We start from the raw sequence: 22,008 nt of genomic DNA, 5'->3' as shown, positions 1-22,008 counted from the left end.
GCGTCGGCCGGCGACGCTCGGTGTGTGAGTAAACTAAACTAAGTCAAACTAAGTCGTGAACCGAATCGATGCCAATCAATCATCGTCATCGGGTTTTTCGGGGCGGATAGATGCGTGTGGGGCTGCAGCTGTCCCGTGTTCCTGCTGCCGCCGAACCACCACGGTGACGTCAGGGCGATTTGTCTTCGACGTGCTCTGCCACCCCGGGACAGCTCGGCCACCGACAGATTCCTATTGCTTTTTTTTCTATTCCATTAGATCGCATAAATTTTCATCCGAATGACAGCTGGCCGTCTGCCGTGGTGTGGCCAACACCGTGGGCCAGGTCCGGGCTTGAGAGGCGCCTTCGCAAACCCGGCCTTATCACTGGGCCGGACGCTGGTCGGGTCGAGTGGCGTGGTTCGGCCCTGCACGCGTCAAGAGGCTCACCCTTTCTTCGGACCCGTTTGACTTTTGATGGTCCGTGGCCTGGCCGATGTGAAGAGATATTGAATTGCTCCACGCAACACTTCCTTCTGCTGTATTGTTCCTCTCTTTCTCTCTCCTGCTCCCTTTGACGTTTTATCGTTATTTTTTGTGCGCAAACTTTTCCGTACCCTGAAAGCAACAGCGTTGTAGGCCACCCCCGAAATCGCCACTTCCGGTGGCGGGGCTCGTCCCGGCCCGGCTGGCCAATACGGCCAAAGTGGTCGTCACCGGCCAAAAAATAAAATTCGCCCGATCCCCGAGCGACCGGAAGGAAGGAGTGGCATTGTTTAGCTACAACGTGGTCCTGGCGGCCGTCGTCACAAAATAGGCGATTCCGGTTGATTGAGGCGAAATCGAAAATGGCTGCCAAACAAATAACAAATTGTGTTACATATGACCTGTCGGAAGGAAATTGGCTCCGGCCGGCGGGGAATTGAATTCTGCAACAACTTTTTTTTACGAGCAACCCGGCGAAACGAAATTCGGCCACGGTCCGGGTAGTGGCCGGGACTTGGGGGGCGGTGTGTCGGCGACACATTTACAAATTATCCGCCGGGAGTGAGGGTAGCGAAAAAGCAGACCGGGAAAAGGATGTAGGGCACCCGTAGAGCCAGAAGTAATGAATTAAGTTAGCTAACCTCTCTTTTCGCGGCCGGCCACAGCAGTCTGTGGAGTGGTTTCGATTTATTTTTACAAGCCCCGGCTCTCGCCGTCGCAGCTTCCGGTTCGGTGGTTTACACTCCCGCATTCCGGAGCCTGATTTCACGGTGAGGAAACCGGTGGCCAAATGGTTCGGCACCGATACTTGATTCGAATTATGGGAATCAATTACCAAAGATCGATTTGTGTTCATAAAAAACGGGAAACTTTTAATCAGTTTTGTAGACATATCAAGGGTTGATGGCGAGTTTGCAAAACACGATATAACGACTAAATATATAGTATTTCAGATATATCAAGTCAATGGGTAACTATCGTCGATGTTTGAGTCTGGACAAGTTCTGGCCCCAGACTAGTTAAAGGATCACAAGAGATGCACAGAAAGGTGCACCTCGGAGATAGGCGATCATAAACCTTCAGTTCGGACAACTAACTTCTTTCATTAACAACAACCCAGGGGCAGATATAAGACAACAAATATGGAGCATAAACGAGGACAGTTGACAGTTGGAAAGTAAAACATTTCATCGTTGTTTGACGTTTACTATCCGAAGACTGTTAATAAATCGCCATCATGTCAAGTGATAAAATTGAATAAATTCTTCCCTAAATCGCATCGAATCACTATCGTGCTTTCGCCTGGAGCTGGAATCTTCTTATAAAAAGTGGATTCTAAGAGCTTCCAGGCGTAGTAAAAGCTTTTGCCAATAGAGAACTCCACCATGGACCAATTATGCTACATAGCCCCTTAATTTATTCTGCAGTTTGCTGAGAATAATCGATTTGATTAATGATTTTTGATTCAAGACTTTTGATTCGTTGTTGACAAAAGTATAGTCAAAACCTAAAACGAAACAAACTGGTTCCCAGTTAGTTGTGAAAGAACTAAATCGATGCTGTAATATTATTTCAAATAGCTGGAAACAGATTAACATATTCCCGTACGATGGACAAAGATACATAGTATTTGTGAGCATAAACACAAAAAACGGAACCGTGCAGCATTATTAAACATGATTACCATTCGACACCGACGATACCCCATTTAGTTTTGACCAGCGTTTCAGCACGAAGATTCCGCAGTGTAGTATTCGTTAGAGCTCGTCCCATTTTGTGAGGCTGAGCTTACTTTTACCATTACTTACTTTCATCCGCTCCGACATGCTGTTGATTGCGTTTGACAATTACAGACCACTTTGGTTTCGCTCCGCGCTGTGCCGTCGATGGTTGAAAGTTTATGGTCTTCCCAGCCTGCGGCAGAGTTCCCGGCGTTTTATAGCCCTGCCACAAGCGCCGCCCAGAGGACGATTAACTCGCTCGGCTCGAAATATGTCACCGAAGCGTCGAAACGCCCCGGCACCGTGCTTCCCGTAGTTCCGGCGACGTAACGGAAGCAACATAATTGTAGCCCTGGTTTACAGGCCATTTAATAGAAACATGATTGGTGCATGGCCTTCGATTTGGTTTGTTTTTTTTTGTCTCTCGATCTCTGTGAAATGTCTTCATCCGACGACGAGTTGGACGAGACAATATTGGTCCTGTGGCAGGTTTTATGACAGCTGCAACGACCCATATCTTGCCGGTGTCTCCGGTCCCGGCATTCAGCTCACCAATCATAATCGTGGATAGTTTCGCTTGACAACCACAAAAATCGGATCGGCCGGTCCGGCCGGTTTGGGTCCTAAAAGTCACTCATAATTTCCTTTCTCCCGTATCTTTTCGCAGGTTTCCCAGGACAAGCGAGCGGAAAAGCCGCAGCAGCAATAAAAAGGGGCCGACCACACCATGGAGCTGGTGACGGAGGTGGTGGCAAAGCATAAACCAAGTGGTAACGGAAGTGGTGCGATGGTGCCAGAGTTCGGCTGGAGCCCAGGGCCGGAAACCGGAGAGGCCACCCATGGGGCGGCCGGCGCCGAAGACTGGCGGGACGGACTGCTGGGCGCTTTCTCCACCGGGCTACCCACACCGAATGGGACGGCCGAAAGCAGGTACGTGGCCGTCGGCGGTCGAGGCCGCTCCGGCCACAAGGTGTTCCTGACGGGCCGGTTTCGTTAATCCGGGCCGGGCCGAAGGATAAGTGGTTTTGAGTTTCGTTGTTTTTCGACTGTAACTTCATCAAAGCTGGTGCTGCTGACGTGGCGCGTTGCTGTGTGCAGAGATATTCGGAAACCACCACGACACCCACCCCGTTTAGGTTGTTCGCCCGGTTGTGGTCGCTCTTTGAGCTTTTCACCGTCGTTCGGGCGGCACAGGGATCGGATTAGCAAAACGCTTTGTAGTTCGGGGCGCGTGGTGGCCGGTTCTGGTGAAGACACCACGTGCGATGGTGTTGTTGTTAAAAGTTGCTTCATAAACACACACGCTCGGTGTAACAACGGGTGAGAAATTACAACGAGCCACATCACACGTTGCAAAATTAAAACCTAAGTTGGGAAGAAGCCAAAAAGAGCAAACAATTACGGTACATGGTTTGAAAGTAGTCGAGCCTTGACGAGCACAAACATTTTGCGGATATTTACAGACTTGGGTTACTTTTTGGACAGTAGGCCATTAAGAGGCGCTTGCTTTAACGAATTAATTCTCGTTTGTTTTGACGATCCTTTCCAACCATACTACGTCACTAACAGGCCACGGAAAAGATTGTATTTACGTTCTCACACAGAGCAATCTGGATCACAATTGAGTTCATTGCTGCATGCCGGATCTCTGTACTTTCTTCACTAATCTTACATCTCAAATAATAACCATCACGGCTACGAACTGTACTAATCTTAATCACTTCAAGCTTACAGTCGAAGGAATTTCAAGAAATTTGGATCTTTCAGCCACAAACATTAGATTAGACATTAACGTTCGCTGAGTTCTTGGAGTTTCATTAGGACGTACAACAGCCCATGTTCACGAATGGCAAATACCAAGAAGGATACTGCTCTGTTGGAGTGCCATTTCCCAAACGCGCATGGGTCGTAGACAACTGGTTGTTCCAGTTCCAAGAAGCTCGCAGCTGACCAACAAGTTCGTAGGGATTTAAAAGCCCCAAAATGCTGTCTTTTCGCAAATGCTATCCACAGCATCTTTTAAGTGATCACTAAATGCCGCACAACAGCCAAGTTTTAACGGATGGAAACTGTTTAAGGGTGGTCTTTTCAGGTGTACTTCCGCGGTGTATGCATCAAAGTGACGCTTTGGCATCCGTCTCCGTTCACCATTTCGTAGGATCTTTAGTTGCACCAAACCGTTGCCCATAGTGACGCAGCGACAGAAGATAGTAAATACAGAGACGTCCACAGTATTTATCTTCGACGAAATATTCAAAACGGCCTAGGTTCAGCTTCAGCGAGACATTGCAGAAAAATGCGCAGTTTTGATTCGCTTGGAGTCGTTCCGCAAATGTGGGCCAACAAACAGACGAATGGGTTCTGTCACACTCTGTCACGTGCGCGTTCGACTTGCCAACTTTCAAACCACGTAGCACAAGCCACCGCCACCGTACGGCAGTCAAGGCACACACGGATCCCTCACGGGGAAGAACAAGCACTCAGCCAAAGGACTAACCTTTGCGCTCCTTCAGCCAACCAACCATCACGCCCGCTGGCCTGCCTTGTTCTCCGCAAACGCTAAAAGAATGCTGCTCGGAGCTTGAATTTCCATAGACGGGGAGAATTTTTATCCCTTCCACCCGACCGGGTTTGCTCTGTCTCCACCTTCACCCCATGCTCCTTCGTTTCGTTGGGTCGGAGGGAAAATGTATTGTAATTTGGTATGCAAAGGAGACGAAGACGCCTTACCGGTGCACTGTGTTCCGGGGGGCGCGCATATGCATTCTCCGTGCAGCGGAAGTAAACAAAAGACGTTTGATGGCGTCCCTCGGTCACCACCATCCGGGTCGGGCCTCCATCGGCTGGCTGGCTGGCTGGCTGCATCCCGGTACCGCATTGTTCCGCGTCAAGTTTCTGTCCGCGTCGCTCGGCAGGGCTTGCAGGCTGCAGTGCCACCGCTGCGTGCCGAACGTCCTGTTCCCGTGCATTGTTTGCCCGGGTTACAAGCGTTGTTGCTGTTTCTATTGCTGCCGAAAAGAAAGACATCAGAAGTACTTCGCATTTCCGACCCGTCGGTGCCCGGACTATCTGGACTCTCTCTCTCTCCCTTGTGTGGCTCTCCGTTGCGCCGGATGCGATGGCATCCGAAAACGGGAACTTCCGGTGGGGTGCCAACGGTGGGTGGCAACGCGGGACATTACATGGCATTGCATGGCTGCAAATGAAAATTCCAGCCAGCATCGTCGGCGACCATTACCCAGGAGGAGGACCAGCCGAGGAGTCGGCCGGCGGCTCCAGCGCGTGTGCACAGCAAAGTGCACACCGTAAATACAGTAAACTATTATTTCGATTGCGATTATCCCCGGTCGCTCTCGGAAGCTGCTGCTGCTGCTGGCCGGCAGCCGGTGGTACACGGGCGCCCAGCAATTATGCTCGGGAAGTCGGGTTGTTGTTGTTGCCGTTGGATCACCCTGGCACGCCATACGCGCCACCGGCACGGAATAATTGCTACCGGGAGTTGGCTGAGCTGGGCAACCCATTGAGCTCGTTCGTTGCTGCAAGTGGCCACCGAACGACGAGCGTGTGCATGTGTGTGCAAATTTGGAATTTATTCAATTAATCGGCTGGCCAGCCCAGCCGGCCAGCGCCAGGAGCAAGTTGGCTCAATAAATGTAGCGTAATTAATCGCGAAAAACTCTTCGCTCCCCCGAGTTGGGGGAGCACTTGAGGTGGGTGGTTGTGGTGGAGGAGGGGTGGACCCCAATCGAGTTTTATTGCATTCTTCCAAAGCGCGACCCGTGCTAGTCTCGGCCCTCCGAACACGACTTGGGACTTACGGAGCGGGTTAGATAAACAATTTCCGGTTCCGGGCGACTGGCGACGGGTCAGTCGCGGGGCCTTATTAGCCGCACCAATTCATCTCTCGCTCGGTTTCCAGCCCGACGGTGGACTTTTTGTCGATCCTGCCGCTGTGGCGGCTCATCGTGTGGAACATCCTGTTCGCCGGCATCGTCATCACCGCGACCGTCGGTAATCTGATCGTGGTGTGGATCGTCCTGTCCCACAAGCGGATGCGCACGGTGACAAACTATTTTCTCGGTATGTAAACGCGAAATGTCCGCCCAACCCACGTCCAGGCGTCCACACGTCCACGGGTCATATCTTCCGGTTTTTCTCTGCCCAGTAAACCTATCGATCGCCGACGCAATGGTTTCTACGCTGAACGTCACCTTCAACTACACGTACATGCTCTACCTGGACTGGCCGTTCGGCACGATGTACTGCAAGATCTCGCAGTTCGTCGCCATCCTCAGCATCTGCGCTTCCGTGTTCACGCTGATGGCCATCGCGATAGATAGGTGAGTCACTTTTGTTCCCGCATTTCCCGGGTTTCTTTTTTCCCAATTTCCCGATTTACGCGATTTTCCGATTTCCCACTTTCCCGCGGGTGTCCCGGGGCTTTTTCCGGCTCGCCGGGCGCGCGACAAAGTGTGTATCCGGTCCGGGGTCCGGTTTATTTATTTGATTTAATTTCTGTACCAACCACCGACGGCGGGCGCCATTTCGCTCGGCTGGCACCATTTTATCTTCATCACTTCGCTTCGCTCGCGCGTACCCATCCCTCATTGTCCTGCGTCCTTGGTTACTTATCGCTAGTGCCGTCCCGTCGCGCCGATCCCGTCGCCCGCCGTGGTGACGAATCGGGCTCCGCAGGCTCCGGGCTGTGGGCCACCCTGTCAACCGTGGCTAAGCCGCCGTTGCTCGGCTCGCTGGCTGGCTGGCCGTATGTTGCCGTGGGAGTCGGAGTCGGAGTCGGAGCCGAAGCTGGAGCCGGAGCATGGTAAACATACCGCCACGGGGACGGGGACGATGACGACTGTTTATCCTTGGGGCTCTGAAAAATGTACTCCGCCGAGCGCCAACCAGCGGCTTAATGGTCGTGTTCCCGCGCGGCCACGGGCTGCCCGTGGCCGACACGGCACGCCTCGCTCGTTAAGTGCCTTTAAGTCGAGCTTTAAAAACGATTTTGCATATTGGGCGAAGCGGATAAACGAAACGGAACGAAGGGCTCCGGACGATGATGCTGCTGCTGCTGCTGATGATGAAGCCATCATCGCTGGCTGGCTGTGCATCACCTCGGCTTTTTGCTTTGCGCGTCCCGGGCGCGTCATCAGCCGCGGACTGTATTTGTTTTTCGGGGGGAGGACCGGTCGGTCGTACTCACTTTATGTTATGGGGCCATTGTATGCTTATTGGCACGGGGGTGGCCCGCCCACTGTGGCGACAACAATAAACAATCCTCCCGTCCCCGCCTCGCCCCCGGGGAAGCAATCTGCAAATTTGAACTTTTGCGCGAGATTGCGCGGCGTGTGCTTAGGCCACGCTTATGCTCGGTGCCTTTAGCTTTGGCACGCATTGTTTCGCATATTTCACGCTCACACTGGTTGCGCCGCTTGTCGATTTTCATTTAACATTTCCACCGATGTGCTCCGCCGCCGCTTAGCAGATGTTTCCGGGTATGATCCGGGTGATTTACTCCCCGGAACTCCGAAATGGTCCGGGGATGTTTCGTCTTCTTGTTTTTGCTAACCCAAAGCATAAATTAGGCCGAATCACATTGGGTAAACCACAGCGACGCGCTCCGGACCGGGTTGTGGTTTGGCTGTGGTGGTTTGATAGGCTCGGTTGATTTGGTCGCCGTTATGCAATACGCTCATTATGTTCCACTTCATTACCTGGTGGTTCGCTCAAAGCACTTCGATTCAGTAGCGCTTTGTGTAGCAGGTCGGTTTTTTCTACCATCAGAAGGCCGACCTATAGATCTACATGCGGATTCATTCAATAGTTCGACAGTCCTGTGGGTTTCGTGACCATGAAGTTCAGTTATCAACCCGTTCCGGAGCCGAATTCCGGATGCCATCGAAGATGTTGTCTCAAGTACTGTGCCCAATCAACGGTGCGTTCTTGAGGTGGAGAACTTTAAGTTGAACTGGCACACTGAAACGCTCTTGAGGTCGGTTGGAATCGTCGGAATTCTTGCACGGTGACACGTTGTGGTCCAAATACGGTGATGGTCCAAACGAGTCATTCAACGATGGGCGGTAAGGAGACATGAATCTCTAATGTCGCTTATTCACCCCGATAAGCATTCGAGCACTGGGAAGTCTGAGAGTGTGCGAAAGATTGATCTCAGGATTACGCCACGGTAAGATATAGTGTTTCACAGAACATTAATTTACTCCGGGTGCCAAGAACAATACGGTGGTTGAGCTCCGCTGTGACAGATCTCAATGATGAGACGAGCCATGGGCAATGAATATATAATGTTAAGGAAGATTTTTATTTATCGCAGTTTATGCTTTGGTGCTAAGTTATACGCCAAATTTTCGCTTTTCGAAGCGCAATCAGCGCCGGACTGTAGCAGTTGTTTCAAGCAGTTCGTTCGACTAAACACTGCACTGTTAATAGTGTCAATACCATACGATTGTTTGAACCTGTTCATCGGTCCGATTCGTTAAAGCCCCGAACAGAGCAAGGCAGACCTTCGGCTTCGTGTGTGCGGATGGAAAAACCGGTACAAAAGTACAAAAGTACTGTTTATTTTTAGAATCCATGTTGGAATCTGTTCCCCTGGCAAATTGCAGCTTCAGTAAGCCGCTTACTGTGGCTGTTGGTTTCTAAACACCGCTAAACCACAAATGCGATTGGCAGTGGACGACGAATGATTCTATCTTTGGGGCCCGGTGAAAACGGTATTATTTTGATGTTCGAAAGGGATTCGTTTCCCCAAATTTTGCTTGATGAGAAACAGAAACGATGCAAATTGTAACGTGTGGATTTAATTTATAATCCTTCGAATTGCATTGAATCCTACCAAACAGGCGTTAAGCCCGAAACCCGAAAGGAATCGGGATTATCATTGGAAGCGTTGATCGAAATCCACCATTCCAGCACCCGCGAATGAAATGTTTCAACCGACAATCAAAGCACCCATTGTTGGCAAACTTTACCGCAATCCACTTTCTTCCGTATCGATCGGTGTCGCCCGTCGCACTTTGTACGTTAAACTTTTTACGACACTTTCCCATTTGCAGCGTGTTTCTCGTGGAGTGTTTGCAAACTTTACGAGCGCAGCGCAAAGAAAATCACTGGAAATATTCTTCCCGGGACCGGAAAAAAGGTCTACACCACATGCCATGCCACGGTCGGTCAGTTATCGCGCACGTCAGATTCGTGGGCGCGCCTAACGGAATTAAATGGCGGTGAACGGAACGTCAAATAAATTACAAAAAGGCTCCACCGGAAACGAGCATGTGCCGGCGGGTTCCGGCGGGTTTTTATCCCGCCGCCCGAAAGAGGACCAGCCCTCTCGCAAGGGCCCCCGCCCATGCCCGGTTCCGGTGCGCGAGTCACCCAGCGTCATTCACGCCCATTCGAGCGGCACCACCGAAAAACTATGCAGAAGCAATAAATTATTCAAAAGTGTTTGCTCAGCACATCGGCGCGGAGACGGCGCGGGCTCTGCCCAAAGTCGCCACGTTTCCGCTGGGTTCCCCGTTTTTTGTTGGCCCCTCCTTTCGGAACCATATTCTTCGCAGCATCCTCTCAGTGTGGTCCCTTTTTCAGTAATGAATGTTTAATTAGCGCAATTAGACAAGAAGCTTAAAATGGGCGATCCGGCGATCCGGTTTTTTTTTCGGTGCCCGCCAGAAGTGCATTTATCAACCGGTCACGTTCAAACTGCTGCACTTGAACCGAACGGAATGCTGGTTTGGGCAGTGCGCTGGGCGATGCGGTCGGGGCGGGCCCATCGTCGAACGATTCGTACCAAGTGGTCACGTCGGAGTGGTCGGCGTCGGTCTGGAATTGGAATTGTATTAATTTCATTACGTGGCCGATGCTGAGGGAAGCGGATGGATTACGCTAGGTTGGGTAAAGGCTAGGGAATTCTGGCGAATGCCGGCCACAGAACTGGACCAGGGGCGACCACAATCCGAGTGCATAAACAGCAGTGTGTTTGAAGTCAAAATCGGACCTAATCGGGGTCGGGGCTGTGCACTTGGCATTCGGTTTTTGCAGGTACGTAGCCATCATGAACCCGCTGAAGCCACGCATGGGCCGAAAGGCGACGCTGTGCGTTGCGGCCGGCATCTGGATCGTGGGCACGATAATCTCCAGCCCGATGCTGCTGTTCTTCACCACCTACAACCTGAACGACCACATCCTGTGTTACGCCGAGTGGCCGGACGGTGCCTCGAACCATTCCGCCCAGGAGTACGCGTAAGTATCGGCGGGGGGGAGGGGGACTATGGGCTACCACCCTAGAGTGCTGAACCCTGCCTGGTGGAACTATTGCAGGTACAACATCGTGTTCATGATTCTTACCTACTTCCTACCGATCGGCTCGATGACCTACACCTACGCCCGGGTCGGGTTGGAGCTGTGGGGCTCCAAGAGCATCGGCGAGTGCACCCAACGCCAGCTGGAGAACATCAAAAGCAAACGCCGGGTAAGTCGAACTCCCAAGAGCGAATGAGAGAGGGCGCACAAATTGAATGAAGTATGTCGAAGGCAGCGGTGCCACTCGGCGGGCCGTGTCTCAAGACCCTTGGACGCCACTATCGATCCCTTCCGTGTCGTACGGTTTTGCACTCGGCACACTAAATTTCTTGAGCGCCCCCGCTTGGCGCCGCCCACTGGGAGAGTCAGACGTGGCCGTTGCCATGAACCGAAACTTCCCCTCTAATGATGGAACTTTTCATCAAACCGATCGTTGCCATTTAAATTAACTTCCATCGGTCCGGCGGGTGGGCGGGACGGGAGGGGCTTGGCCGGGAGAGACCCCGTATCAAATACCGTCGGAATTTTAGACGGTAACTTTTGCGACCGCTCCCATCCACCGTGGAATCCTTGGCCGAAAGTTTGGCTTCGCCGGTGACCGAATGGCACCGCGGGGTGCGAAGGTGCGGATCGTGAATTCCTGTCAGCTCATTAGGTTTCGGTTTGTCGGAACTAATGTCGTATATTATTACACTCTCCTGTCCGCTCTCTTCCGCTTCCTAACTGCTGTCCGTTTTCTTTTCCCGCTTCCGGCACCGGAACTGGTAAACAACAACAACGACGGAACGGGGCCGCTGCCGTTAGGTCGTTAAAATGATGATGATTGTGGTGATAATCTTCGCCGTTTGCTGGCTTCCGTTCCACTTCTACTTCATCATCACCTCCTACTACCCGGAGCTGACGAAAAAGCCGTACATCCAGGAGGTCTACCTCGCCATCTACTGGCTCGCGATGAGCAACTCGATGTACAATCCGATCATTTACTGTTGGATGAACTCACGGTAAGTGGCGGTTGCTTGGCACAGTGGGGAGCCCAGGCCCATGGGAGACCAAAAATGTGCTACTAATTCTGTTTCACTGTTTTCCGACACGAAGAGCAAGTCCAGTAAGTCTACTAAACGTGGTAGAAGGACGCATTGGGCCAGTATCATGAAGAAACTTAGGTATTTTTGATGGCCCAAATAAAAGAGGGCCCAAGGCGCCTAATAGTATGCAATTCGGTGTTTGAAAATCTTCTTCGTCCGTTCGTAAATTAGGTTTTTTTGGCGTTTTCATGCTTTTGAATTTTGAAGAATTGATTGTTTGTTTGAAAATTCTTATCTAGTCTCTCTTAAATTGACGGACATACAGGGTGTAGTTTAAGGGGTTTACTTCCGTTAATACGAAAACCTTTTAAGCATGGATTGAACTAACGAGGGAGGAACCAAGAGTGGTATTTTGAACATAATTAACTTCACTGAAACCAAATACGATCAAGCTTATTCCTGTCCATTAACAATGCATTTTTCTCATCGGATCCTTGAGCTAGCTACAAATAATACGTAACAACTCAACTGGTCAAATTGTGCCACAATATCGAGCAGTTTCGCCCTCTTCAAAGTTAACCGTTAGGTTGTTCAAGTCACAGGTGTTCGGTCGACCACACAATCAGAACTAAAGCGCATGGTTTTGGTCACCTTTGGGTAGTGATGTGCCACACTGTGAAAAGTTATGTGCAGCTGCACCTGAAATGACATTCTTTTGCTTTCCTTCGAAACGACCGCGTGCCGTGCCGCGGCGGGCAATAATTTTTCGTGCCGCAGGTTTCGGCGAGGATTCCAGCAGTTCTTCCGGTGCTGCCCGTTCGTGCGCGTCATGCCCGACAACCCGAGCAGCCACCGGCGGATCGGAACGTCCCGGTACTCGTGCTCCGGATCGCCGGACCATTTGCGCATAGTAAGAAACGGTGTGAAAACGTTTTTCCTCTAACCACTGGCCGTCGCCAATTGCGCCGATCCTCGCAGCGGACACTAACTGCTGGGGAGGGGGTGGCACCACCCTTCCCGTGTGCTTTATTTTCTCTTCCATCTCCTCGCCTCGGGCCTCAGATACCGAACGTTCGTTCCTTTACAACGGTGCCGGCCACTCGCCCGGCAGCCAACGGAAATGGCAGGGTGAGTAGCAGGGCCGCGTAATCGATTCGTTCCCATCGTCTAATCCATTCCCTTTTCGCCCGCGGCCACAGGCCACATGAGACGGGCGAATACGCTGCCAGCGAACCGGCTGAACCACCAAACCACCAGCATGTGCTGCCCGGGTCTCGACGATAGCTAAATCGGCCGGCCTGGGCCGGGCCGCGGATTAATCCCAGGATTCCCCTTGGGGCAGCAAATGGCCCTCGGGATTACTACCCAGCGGGGCACACGAGGCCGGTGAATGGAATGTAAATACAGTTTAGGTACTGGACCGCGATGCTGTGGCGGGTGACCGAACAAGGAATTACTCCTCAAACTCCCGGAGCTGTTCGTTACGTGGTTACGCCGGCTCCAAATCCTCCGAATATGAATCGTGCCAGCGTTACCGGAGTAGTTCCGGGACACAGTGGCGAGGCCAAATGAATGAACGGAATGTGTTTGTTGAAAGATTAAACAGGGTGTAGGATTGCCGGTAGGTCGACCCGGGGCACTCTAGCCGCCGAGGGAGTTGCGTCTCGTGTGGAAGGCGTGCGGTTTCGAAAGAATGAAGATGGCGCCCCCGTTGGAATTCTCGCGGGACTAAAATTTCATTCGTCTAGATACGACCGATGGAGGCGAGATTCTTAGGTGAGAAGCTGGGATTACAGTGCGCACGGCACGGCCTGCACCGTGAAACCTAACTCACTGGCCACCCCACGGGTGGCCAGCAACGCAGGGCGCTGCGTGGCTGGAAGACAGCGTAATATTAAGCTGATTAACAGCCTCCCGTAACTTTATTTATAGCACCGAATGGTGCTCGAAGCCCTCGGCGGGCCTCGGTTATCTGTGGTCGGTCTGGCCCCCAAAAAGGTTCCCCAGTCCAGAAGAACTCGGCACGTTACCTTTTCCCTGCGGCGATGCGGCGACCCAGTGCGTACGGGATACGAGATACGACGGGACGAGCTCGAGTGGTTCCGAATCGTGGGGTCGCCCACCCTGCGGGCTGAGTAGTGTCTGCGGGGGTGGGTGGACAGTTCTTCACACCGGGCACCGGAGAACGCATCGTAAATCGGTGCCGATCTAATCGGCGAAGATTTAGATTTGACTTCATTAATCACGATAAGTGCGAAACGGTATTTAGAGAGGCGCCGTGTGCGCGTTCGCACAAATGTGTGTGTTCGTGTTTGTACGTGTGTACCGACCCTCGGGGGAAGATTAGGCGTTAACCCCCGAGCGAGCGAGCGCGAAACCACCGCACCATAAACAACCTGGATACCGAGAGCCGAAAGGACCAATTTAATCGTTAAGCGTGCTGCCGCTCTATAGTTGTTGTTATACATGTTTGTGTTTGTGTGTGTGTGTTGTACGTGTGTTGAGAGTAAAACAAAAAAATAGAAAAGAGATATTTATACTGGACCAACCGGAAGTACTGTAACCAAGCTCCTCCCCATACGAAACAATCCGGACGACACGAGAGAACCGAGAGACGCCAATAAACCTGTTTGATGCATGTCAACGCTGGCGATAGCGGTAGAGTGTAACTAGCCTTTTTTTCTGCGACCTACGCCCCCCAACTTGACGTGATGACCCCACCAGCGGTGAGATTGACGTATCGTCCAGCCCGACGTGGTAAGTGGAGCAACAAAAACCGGCCCGGTTCGCCAGGGCCGCTACTAGAGGAAGCCCGAATTTCGGTTCAATTTAATTCTATTTACTGTGACAATGTACAATGTGTGCTGGAACCTCCCCGTCTGCGTTACAGCTCGGTCGTTTCGAGGTTCCGGGCGTACGCGGCCGTGTCCGTCATCTGCTGGGTGATCTGATAGTTGGCCGCATTGTTGGCCTCGCCGGTCCTGCGTGACACCTCGTACTGCAGACAGTTGTCGATGAAGAACCCGGAGCTGAGCGAACGCTCGTACTGCGCGTCGATAGCGTCCTTGCACTTGTCAAACTCGTCCCGGAGCCACTCGCCAGGCTCACCGGTCGTGCCCGTTTCGCCGGTCGCGATCCAGATCGGGTTGCTGCCCTTCACGCTGTGCTTGTTGGTGTTCGGGACCGCTCCGAGCACCTCCTGGTACATCCGGCTCGGTCCGGACGTCCCTGCGGAAGTGTAAACCACATCAGTACCGGGACGGAATCCGCTCCATGCGCGGGAAAGGAGCCCTACCGTAGGCAGCAATTTTGGCCGCCCGTAACCGTCGGCGGTACGTGAGCCGTTGCGACACCGAGAGCCCGATCACGACGATGAGCAGCGCACCGAGCACGATGTTGGTGACAAACAGCCAAACGATGTTCACCGAAAGCTCGTCCATCTCCGGTGTCTGAATGAGCTGCGATGCTTGCGTGTCCAGCACGTTGAACTCCTGCAACAGTGTTGGAATGTGGTTGAAAATCGTGGCTCCATCGTGCCCACCGCTGAACCTACCTTAAACAGTCTGTCAAGCTTTTCGACGTGCCGGTCCAACAGGTGCAGCACCTCGTGCACATCCAGCACCGAGTTGTTCTTCTGGTCGACCAGATGCATAAACATGTCGCTCTTCGTGCGGTCAACCGACCCGTCCGGATTCTCGTGCACCCGAATATCGTCGATGTTTACAATGCATCCGCTCACGTTGGCCAAAATCCTGCAAAAGAGCGACCCGAGCGATTTAGTAACCCGAGTTTCGGTTCGTGCTGCGGTGGCGACTCTTGACTCACTCTCGGAAGCTGTGAATGTTGTGACGGATCTCGGACGGCCGCTGGCGGAGGATAAACTTCACGCGCTGGTCCTCCCGGATGAGGTAGATGAAGACGTGGGCCCGATCGGAGCACCCGTACGAGTCGTTCGCCGTGACGGAGAAATCGAAGTAGCCACGCATCGACTTTTGGGGGAAAAAGTTGAGCACCACCTGGCCCGTTTCGGCGTCGACCAGAAACGGATCGCTCCGGAGATCGTCGAGTCCCTCGGCGAGGGTTTTGCGTATGTCACTGTGCCGATGGTACCGCACCAGCCCGTTCAGACCATCGTCGGCGTCGTGTGCCTGGGGAATTGGGGAGAGTTTGGGTAAGCACAGACACGAATGGGGCAACAGCTGCCAGACACGGCGCACCTTTAGCTGGAGGATGGTGGCACCGAACTGGAACGAGGTAGAGATTCCGCCGGTGAATATTTTCGACTCAAACACCGGCGAGTTGTCGTTGATGTCGTTCACGTAGACGGTGGCTTTCAGCAGGCTGGCCACATGGCCAGCGTTCGGTTCCGCCGAGAGGTTGCCCCTCGCACAGTCCTCCGTGGCTTTGATGTGCAGCTTGAAGCGGGACTTTACCTCCCGATCCAGTTCCTTCTCGACCTAACCAAAACACAAAAACTTGTCGGTTGCCAATTTTTCAAGAAGTTGCCCTTTCTTACCGTCAAGTCGTGCGTGGCCGGATCCAGCGCAAAGTGCCCGTCCTCGTTGCCCTGCACAATGTAGTAGCAAACGGCTGTCGACGGTGGGCCGTCGAGCGGATCGAGGTAGTCCTGATCGATCGTATCGGGCAGCCGTATCCTTTCCGCACCCGGTGTCGTGTGTTCAGTAAAGTTGAGGCTAATTTCTTTGAGCAAAAACTGGGGCTGATTATCGTTCACGTCCCGCACGTACACAATGAGGTCGACGGTGCTGCTGAGCGGCGTCGGTACTCCCTGATCGTATGCTTCGATCCGCAAGTCGTAGATCATTTGCGTTTCTCGATCGAGCGGAGACGCTACACTCAGCTCTCCCGTTTCCCGATCGATGGAGAACTTCTTGTAGATGCCCGTCGAGTCCATCCGTAACCGATACCGGACGATGGCGTTCTCGCCCACATCCTCGTCGTACGCGTGCACCTGGAAGAAGGGCTTGCCGACCGTTGTGTTCTGCAAAGCGGAAAGCCCCCCGGGGTGTTAGAATTCCCATTCGAGCTGAATCTGACAGATACGAACCTCAAACACCTTCACGGTCGTGTTGCCACTGGGCACCACAAACACCGGCGCGTGATCGTTGAAATCCGCCACACATATCTCGATGGTGTCTCGCGCGCTATTCGGTACCGCTCCGAGATCGCTCACGATCACATCGAGACTGTAGTTGCCGCACAGATTTTTCAGCGGGCCACGGGCATAGATCTCTGCCGACTGTGCCGCCGTCTGCTGGATGTAGAAGATGCCCGAAACATCGTTGATGTCGAAGCTGATCTGTCCGTTCGGTGTCGTCGGATCGTCCGCATCGGTCGCCCGCAGTTTCGCGATCGGCTCATTCACGTTGTGGTACTCCGTGATCATGCTGCACCCGGTGGTTGGCTTCTGGATTACCGGTACGTTGTCGTTCTCATCCGAGACGTGGACCCTGCCGCCGTGGGGTAAGCAAACAGTGTGAAATGAGAATTACCAACCGACGGGAAAGCGACCAAGTCGTACTTACAGTATGTGTTTGAACGCGTTCCGACTTTCTCCGTTCAGATAACCGTACGGGTAGTTATCCCACGCTTCGACCGCCATCATGTACCGATCCGTGTCCTCGCGGTCCAACGGGCCCGCCACACGCAGGACGCCGCTTTCCGGATCGATGCTAAACTTTTCCTGAGAAGCGACACAAAACACTGTAAAACCCCAGAAAGAATGGAAAAGCCCTCGGCGGCGGTACCTTCGAGCTGACGCGATCCAAGAGGTACGTGATGCGTCCAAAGTCCCCCGAGTCCAGATCCTTCGCCAGTATGGCCACTATCTCCGTGCCGATGGTGGCGTTCTCCGATACGTAAAAGTCACCGACACCGTCGACAAAGTACGGGTTGTTATCGTTCTCGTCCAGCACCTGTACAAACACCTCGACGAAGGACGCCCTCGACGGGATGCCAAAGTCGGTGGCCCGGACGGAAAAGTTGAGCCAACCGAACTCCTCGTGGTCGATCCGATTGCGCACCACTATCTCGCCCGTGTGATCGTCAACGTGCAGCAGCTCCAGGACGGCTTTCTCGCCCTCAAGATTGTACTTGACCGTTTTGTTGATGTCCGGGTCCTCAGCCACAACCGTGCCCACCGTCACGCCGTACTGGGTGTTTTCGGCGATCGAGTATTTGTAGAACGGTTTCCGGAACCGTGGGTTGTTATCGTTCTCGTCCAGGATGCTTATCCGCAGCACGGTGCTCGCTATCTGGTCGCCACGCTCGGCGGCTACGTCTTCCACCATGCAGACGAGTTTGATTTCGGAAATTTTCTCACGATCCAACAGTTTCGAGATCTGCGGTAAACAAACGAAGTCCCTGCGTTAGTCGCAGATCGTCCGATAAGCCCCGGGTTTACTCACCTTCAGCAGTCCATTCGCCGCGTCCAGGACGAATGCCGCCGCAAAGTCGTAGTCGTCTAGCTTCACCGGAACTCCCTCCTCGGTTTTGCCCTCTGACTGGCTGCGGTCGATGTAGTACCGTAGCATCGCACCCTCGTCCGGATCGTTGGCCATCAGCCGGAACACCTCCGTCCCGACCGGAGTATTCTCCCGGACGGAAATGGCCGTCGGTCCGGCAAACACCGGTGGTTTGTTGTTCACATCGGTGATGGTCACGTTCACCAAGCACGAGCCCTGCAGCTGCTGACCTCCGTTGCCGCCGTCGGTGGCAATCACCTCCAACAGGTACGACGTCCCACTGGCCACCGAATCCGGACCGATCCGGAGATCCGGATCGAGCGAAGCGCCGCTCGTGACGGAAATCTCGCCCGTTTCCGCACCGATCACGAACTTCCCATCGGCGCCCTGCTGGATCCGGTAGCTTACCAGGTTGTTCGGAAACGATCCATCGCCGTCCATGGCCACCACCTTCAGGACCGGGTAACCGCTCATCGTATCTTCCGGCAGTTCGATCGCGTACTGTGACTCCAGAAACGCCGGCGCATGGTCGTTCACATCCTGCACGTACACCGTGACCGTAACCTCTGCCGTCAGCGGTGGACTTCCCCGATCGCTTGCCTCCACCGTCAGCGTGATGGCCCGGGTCGTTTCCGTGGCGCTACCGCCGTCCAGCTGCTCAAAATCGACCGCCTCCCGTATGGCGAGACGGCCGGTCTTGAGACCCACATGGAAGTGTTCGGCATGCCGCGTGTCAAGCAGCCGATACTCGACCGCACTGTTGGGCGACCCCGCCTGATCGTTGTCCCTTGCTTCGACCGCGATCGGTGACTCAAACTCAAATGCGTTCTCCTTCAACCGCACGTCGTACTGTTTCTGCAGAAACATCGGCGCATTGTCGTTCACGTCGATCAGGTTGAGGATCAGCTGAACCGTGTTGCGGTTCCCGCGCCCGCCATTATCTTGCGCCTCCACCGAGAGGTAGTGCTTCTGGACGATCTCCCGATCGAACAGATGATCGTCGAACGAGGTGACCGTTATCACCCCGCTCCGAGGATCCAGGTGCAGCGAAGGGGAGATACTGCCGGTTAGATTCGTGTACCGGACGCCCTCGGTACCGAAGGTGCCCGAGTCCCGGTCGGTAGCTTCAATCTGCACCAGCACCGTACCGATGGTGACATTCTCCGGCACGTCGATCTCGTACGTTGGTTGGGAAAACTCGGGAAAATTGTCATTCTGATCGAGTACCCGCACGCGCACCCGAGCCGCACTGCTACGGCTGGCCAGCTCCACTTCGCTCGCCACGATCGTCAGGTTTACCTCCCGCAACCGCTCGTAGTCCAGCAGGGCCGGGTTCTTGACGCGAATGCCAAACGTTGCCTCGTTAAGGGCCTGGCTCGGGGTGACCTCGAAGATGTCACTCGGAGGCTGCAGCGACAGGCGGAACGTGCCGTTCGTGCCCTGATCGTAGTCAAACACCTCGTTCAGGCTGCCTTCGACGAACGTGGCCAGCGTGTTCTCCTGAGCGTTCTCAACAATTTCGCACCGATACGCGTCGCTCCGGAAGCGCGGCAGTTCATCGTTCACGTCCGTCACGATAACCGTAATCTCCATCGTAGCCGAAGGCGGTGGCTAGGGCGACGGAGTTGCGGATTAGATTGTGGGTTGCCGAGTGTCCAGTATCAGTTACTTACCTTCAGCTCACTCTGCTCGGTGGCCACAATCTCTAGAATGAACGCACCGTTGATGGGATTGCCGGAGTCTTCACGGTCCAGCAGCTGCCGGGTCCTGACCGATCCCTTCAGTCGGTCAATCTCGAAAAGCTCGCTGGCATTGTTGCCGGCTATACCGTACACGATCCGATTGTTGATGCCTCGATCCCCATCCACAGCTTTTACTGTTTATGGACATTCAAATTATGATAACACCTTCAGTCACAAAGCTCCAGCTCCAGCTTACCTCGCATCACTTCTGAGCCGACGGGAGCATCCTCCGATATCCGGACGACGGGTTGTGTGACCAGGAACTCCGGTGGCTGATCCTCGACGTCCTTCACTCGCACGAGCAATGCGGCCGTCCCCGTATTGATTCGCCCCTGAAAAACGGGAAAACCTTTGCTTTGGACCAACTCCAACAGATCACCCCGCTGTGTCGCCCTTACCTGTATTGCACGGTCCACGGCCAGGACGTTGATGTGGTAAAAGTGCTGGCGTTCGTAGTCGAGGGACCGTGCCAACCGCACGATACCCTTCCCGTTGACGGTGGCCACCGAGAACACGTTGTTCTCCTCGCTCAGCCCCTGGAGGTAGTAGATCACCTGGCCGTACGCACCTTCGTCCTTGTCGGTCGCCTCCAGTGTGGTCAGTATGCCGGGCGGACTATCCTCGGCCACCTCCAAGACCGACGCGAACGGTTTAAAGATCGGTTCGTTGTCGTTGATGTCCTCCACGAGCAGCAGGAAGCTTTGCGTGACGTAGTTGCCCTCGCCGAGGCGCCCGTCGGTTAGGGTCAGGATCAGCGTGTACTCCTCCTTCGTTTCCCGGTCGAGCTCGTGGTTCAGATACACGTACGCCTCGCTGGAGGTATTCTGTTTCAGTCTTATAATGTGGCTGTCGCCGCTCTTCTGCACGCCGAACGTTAGCGGGTCACCGTCGGCGTCGTGTCCGCGCAGCCTGTAAATCAGCGTCCCGACCGGTGTGTCCGGGTGTTCCTTCAGCCGTATCACTATCTCCGCGTGGTCGTCGATCAGGAACACCGGTGCCCGATTGCAGCTGACCGCGCACACGCACACACTTAAAATTAGGAGCAGATTCGGTAGAAGCCGCCGCTCGAACCGCTGCCATTTGAGCCGGCCGACGGTCCGTTTGAGTATTTCCATCTGGGACCAGCCGGTGTGGCGATCACTGTTCATGATGGACTCGCTGAGAGGTAGTGTCTGAAACGTCCAATGGAGAATCACGATGAATCCGTCGCTGTATCCATTATCCGGCCCATGAATGGTTGTTCCGAAGAAATAAATCAACTCAAGTTTCCGAGCAGCGCCCCGAGTAAACGTCAGCATTATAAAACACGTCATTACGGTTCCATTACTCCGATAACATCTCGAAGGTAGCCAAGAGCTAAACTAAGTAATGTGATACATGTGAACCAGTTAATCTTCCGGCAACTTTCCACAGGTTCTAGCTTCTGCCAGTGCCGTGGGTCGCCCGCCGTCCAGCGTATCCTCAGGTATCGCTGCGGGGATTTGGTTCAAGATCAGCGAAGGGTTCGGTGCGAGTGGAAAGCAAAACATTAGTCTTTCCACGCGCAGCAGAGCCTCCGGCACGGACCTCCGGCTGTGTCTAGTGAATCGTAATTGCTCTTCAGGGTGCGCACCGGATCGAGTGGGGCCGCCGGACGAGAGGGCACACACTTCACGGTCGCAAAACAATGAGGCTCTCCAGCGTTACACCCCTATGTGCGGTTCACGGTTCCCCGGCGCTGGGTACAGATAAGAATCGGCTTTTCCACCGAGGCTCACCGAGCAACGGGGTGCTTGGAGTTAGGTGGAAAGCTATGCTACCCTCTATGGCAATAGCATCGCATGTGCTCCTCACGCCCGGCCGAATAAGTGTTTGCCTGGCGTTTAATGCGCTGATTGCGCCAAAGGAAGGGTGCCATTTTCACACGCTTAATCGGATCGGGTCGAGCTTCGGGGGGATTCTTTGGTTATCCATCGGAACTTGATGCCTTGACCCGTTAACCCGGCTGGTTGGATTACTCGCGCGGAATTGCTTAAACAAATTTCAGAACTTACCCAAATACATTTTTTTGAGCGGACAAAGCTGTCTTAGGGTGTTATTTGCGAGTGCTTTCCGACTAATTCGAATCGTGATTCTAAGATTGTGTTAAGTTGTTGTAAAACCATAAAAATATTATACTGACTTTACAATGTAAAGTAAAACAACTAATAAACATCCTTCAAATCACTCGAACATCGTAGACGGTCGGCTCAAGCTGTATATGCATTTA

General features: G+C 53.5%; 2 protein-coding genes across 2 annotated transcripts; one reads left to right on the top strand and one right to left on the bottom strand.

Annotated features, from left to right (window-relative positions):
• The first annotated feature begins 2,913 nt into the window (after positions 1–2,913).
• On the top strand, positions 2,914–12,821 carry LOC128269947 (tachykinin-like peptides receptor 99D). The gene is made up of 9 exons (XM_053007349.1): positions 2,914–3,116; positions 6,106–6,267; positions 6,365–6,526; positions 10,248–10,448; positions 10,527–10,677; positions 11,313–11,509; positions 12,311–12,397; positions 12,597–12,661; positions 12,733–12,821. Exons 1-9 carry the CDS (start codon positions 2,914–2,916, stop codon positions 12,819–12,821), a joined length of 1,317 nt encoding a protein of 438 aa, XP_052863309.1.
• Positions 12,822–14,417: 1,596 nt separating this feature from the next.
• On the bottom strand, positions 14,418–20,908 carry LOC128269946 (cadherin-23). Its single transcript, XM_053007348.1, has 14 exons — positions 20,159–20,908; positions 19,936–20,092; positions 19,692–19,894; positions 18,217–19,629; positions 17,962–18,147; positions 17,302–17,895; positions 17,080–17,237; positions 16,602–17,004; positions 16,050–16,535; positions 15,751–15,990; positions 15,359–15,681; positions 15,087–15,285; positions 14,829–15,024; positions 14,418–14,761 (listed from the first exon to the last, which is right to left on the bottom strand). The coding sequence occupies exons 1-14, from the start codon at positions 20,906–20,908 to the stop codon at positions 14,418–14,420; spliced, it is 5,652 nt and encodes a 1,883-aa protein (XP_052863308.1).
• Positions 20,909–22,008: the final 1,100 nt, after the last annotated feature.

This window comes from Anopheles cruzii, chromosome 3 (assembly GCF_943734635.1).
Source record: "Anopheles cruzii chromosome 3, idAnoCruzAS_RS32_06, whole genome shotgun sequence".
Lineage (NCBI taxonomy): Eukaryota > Metazoa > Arthropoda > Insecta > Diptera > Culicidae > Anopheles > Anopheles cruzii.
Note: the sequence above shows the minus strand (reverse complement) of the source record. Positions and strands in the feature narration are given on the sequence as shown.

Coding starts and splice junctions, on each gene's coding strand:
- LOC128269947 (XM_053007349.1), top strand. CDS start 2,914: ATGGAGCTGGTGACGGAGGTGGTGGCAAAGCATAAACCAAGTGGTAAC. Junction 10,449..10,526: donor CATTCCGCCCAGGAGTACGC/GTAAGTATCGGC, acceptor GAACTATTGCAG/GTACAACATCGTGTTCATGA. Junction 10,678..11,312: donor ACATCAAAAGCAAACGCCGG/GTAAGTCGAACT, acceptor CGCTGCCGTTAG/GTCGTTAAAATGATGATGAT.
- LOC128269946 (XM_053007348.1), bottom strand. CDS start 20,908: ATGAACAGTGATCGCCACACCGGCTGGTCCCAGATGGAAATACTCAAA. Junction 17,896..17,961: donor CGGCGAATGGACTGCTGAAG/GTGAGTAAACCC, acceptor TGTTTACCGCAG/ATCTCGAAACTGTTGGATCG. Junction 15,991..16,049: donor CGGCCACGCACGACTTGACG/GTAAGAAAGGGC, acceptor TGTTTTGGTTAG/GTCGAGAAGGAACTGGATCG.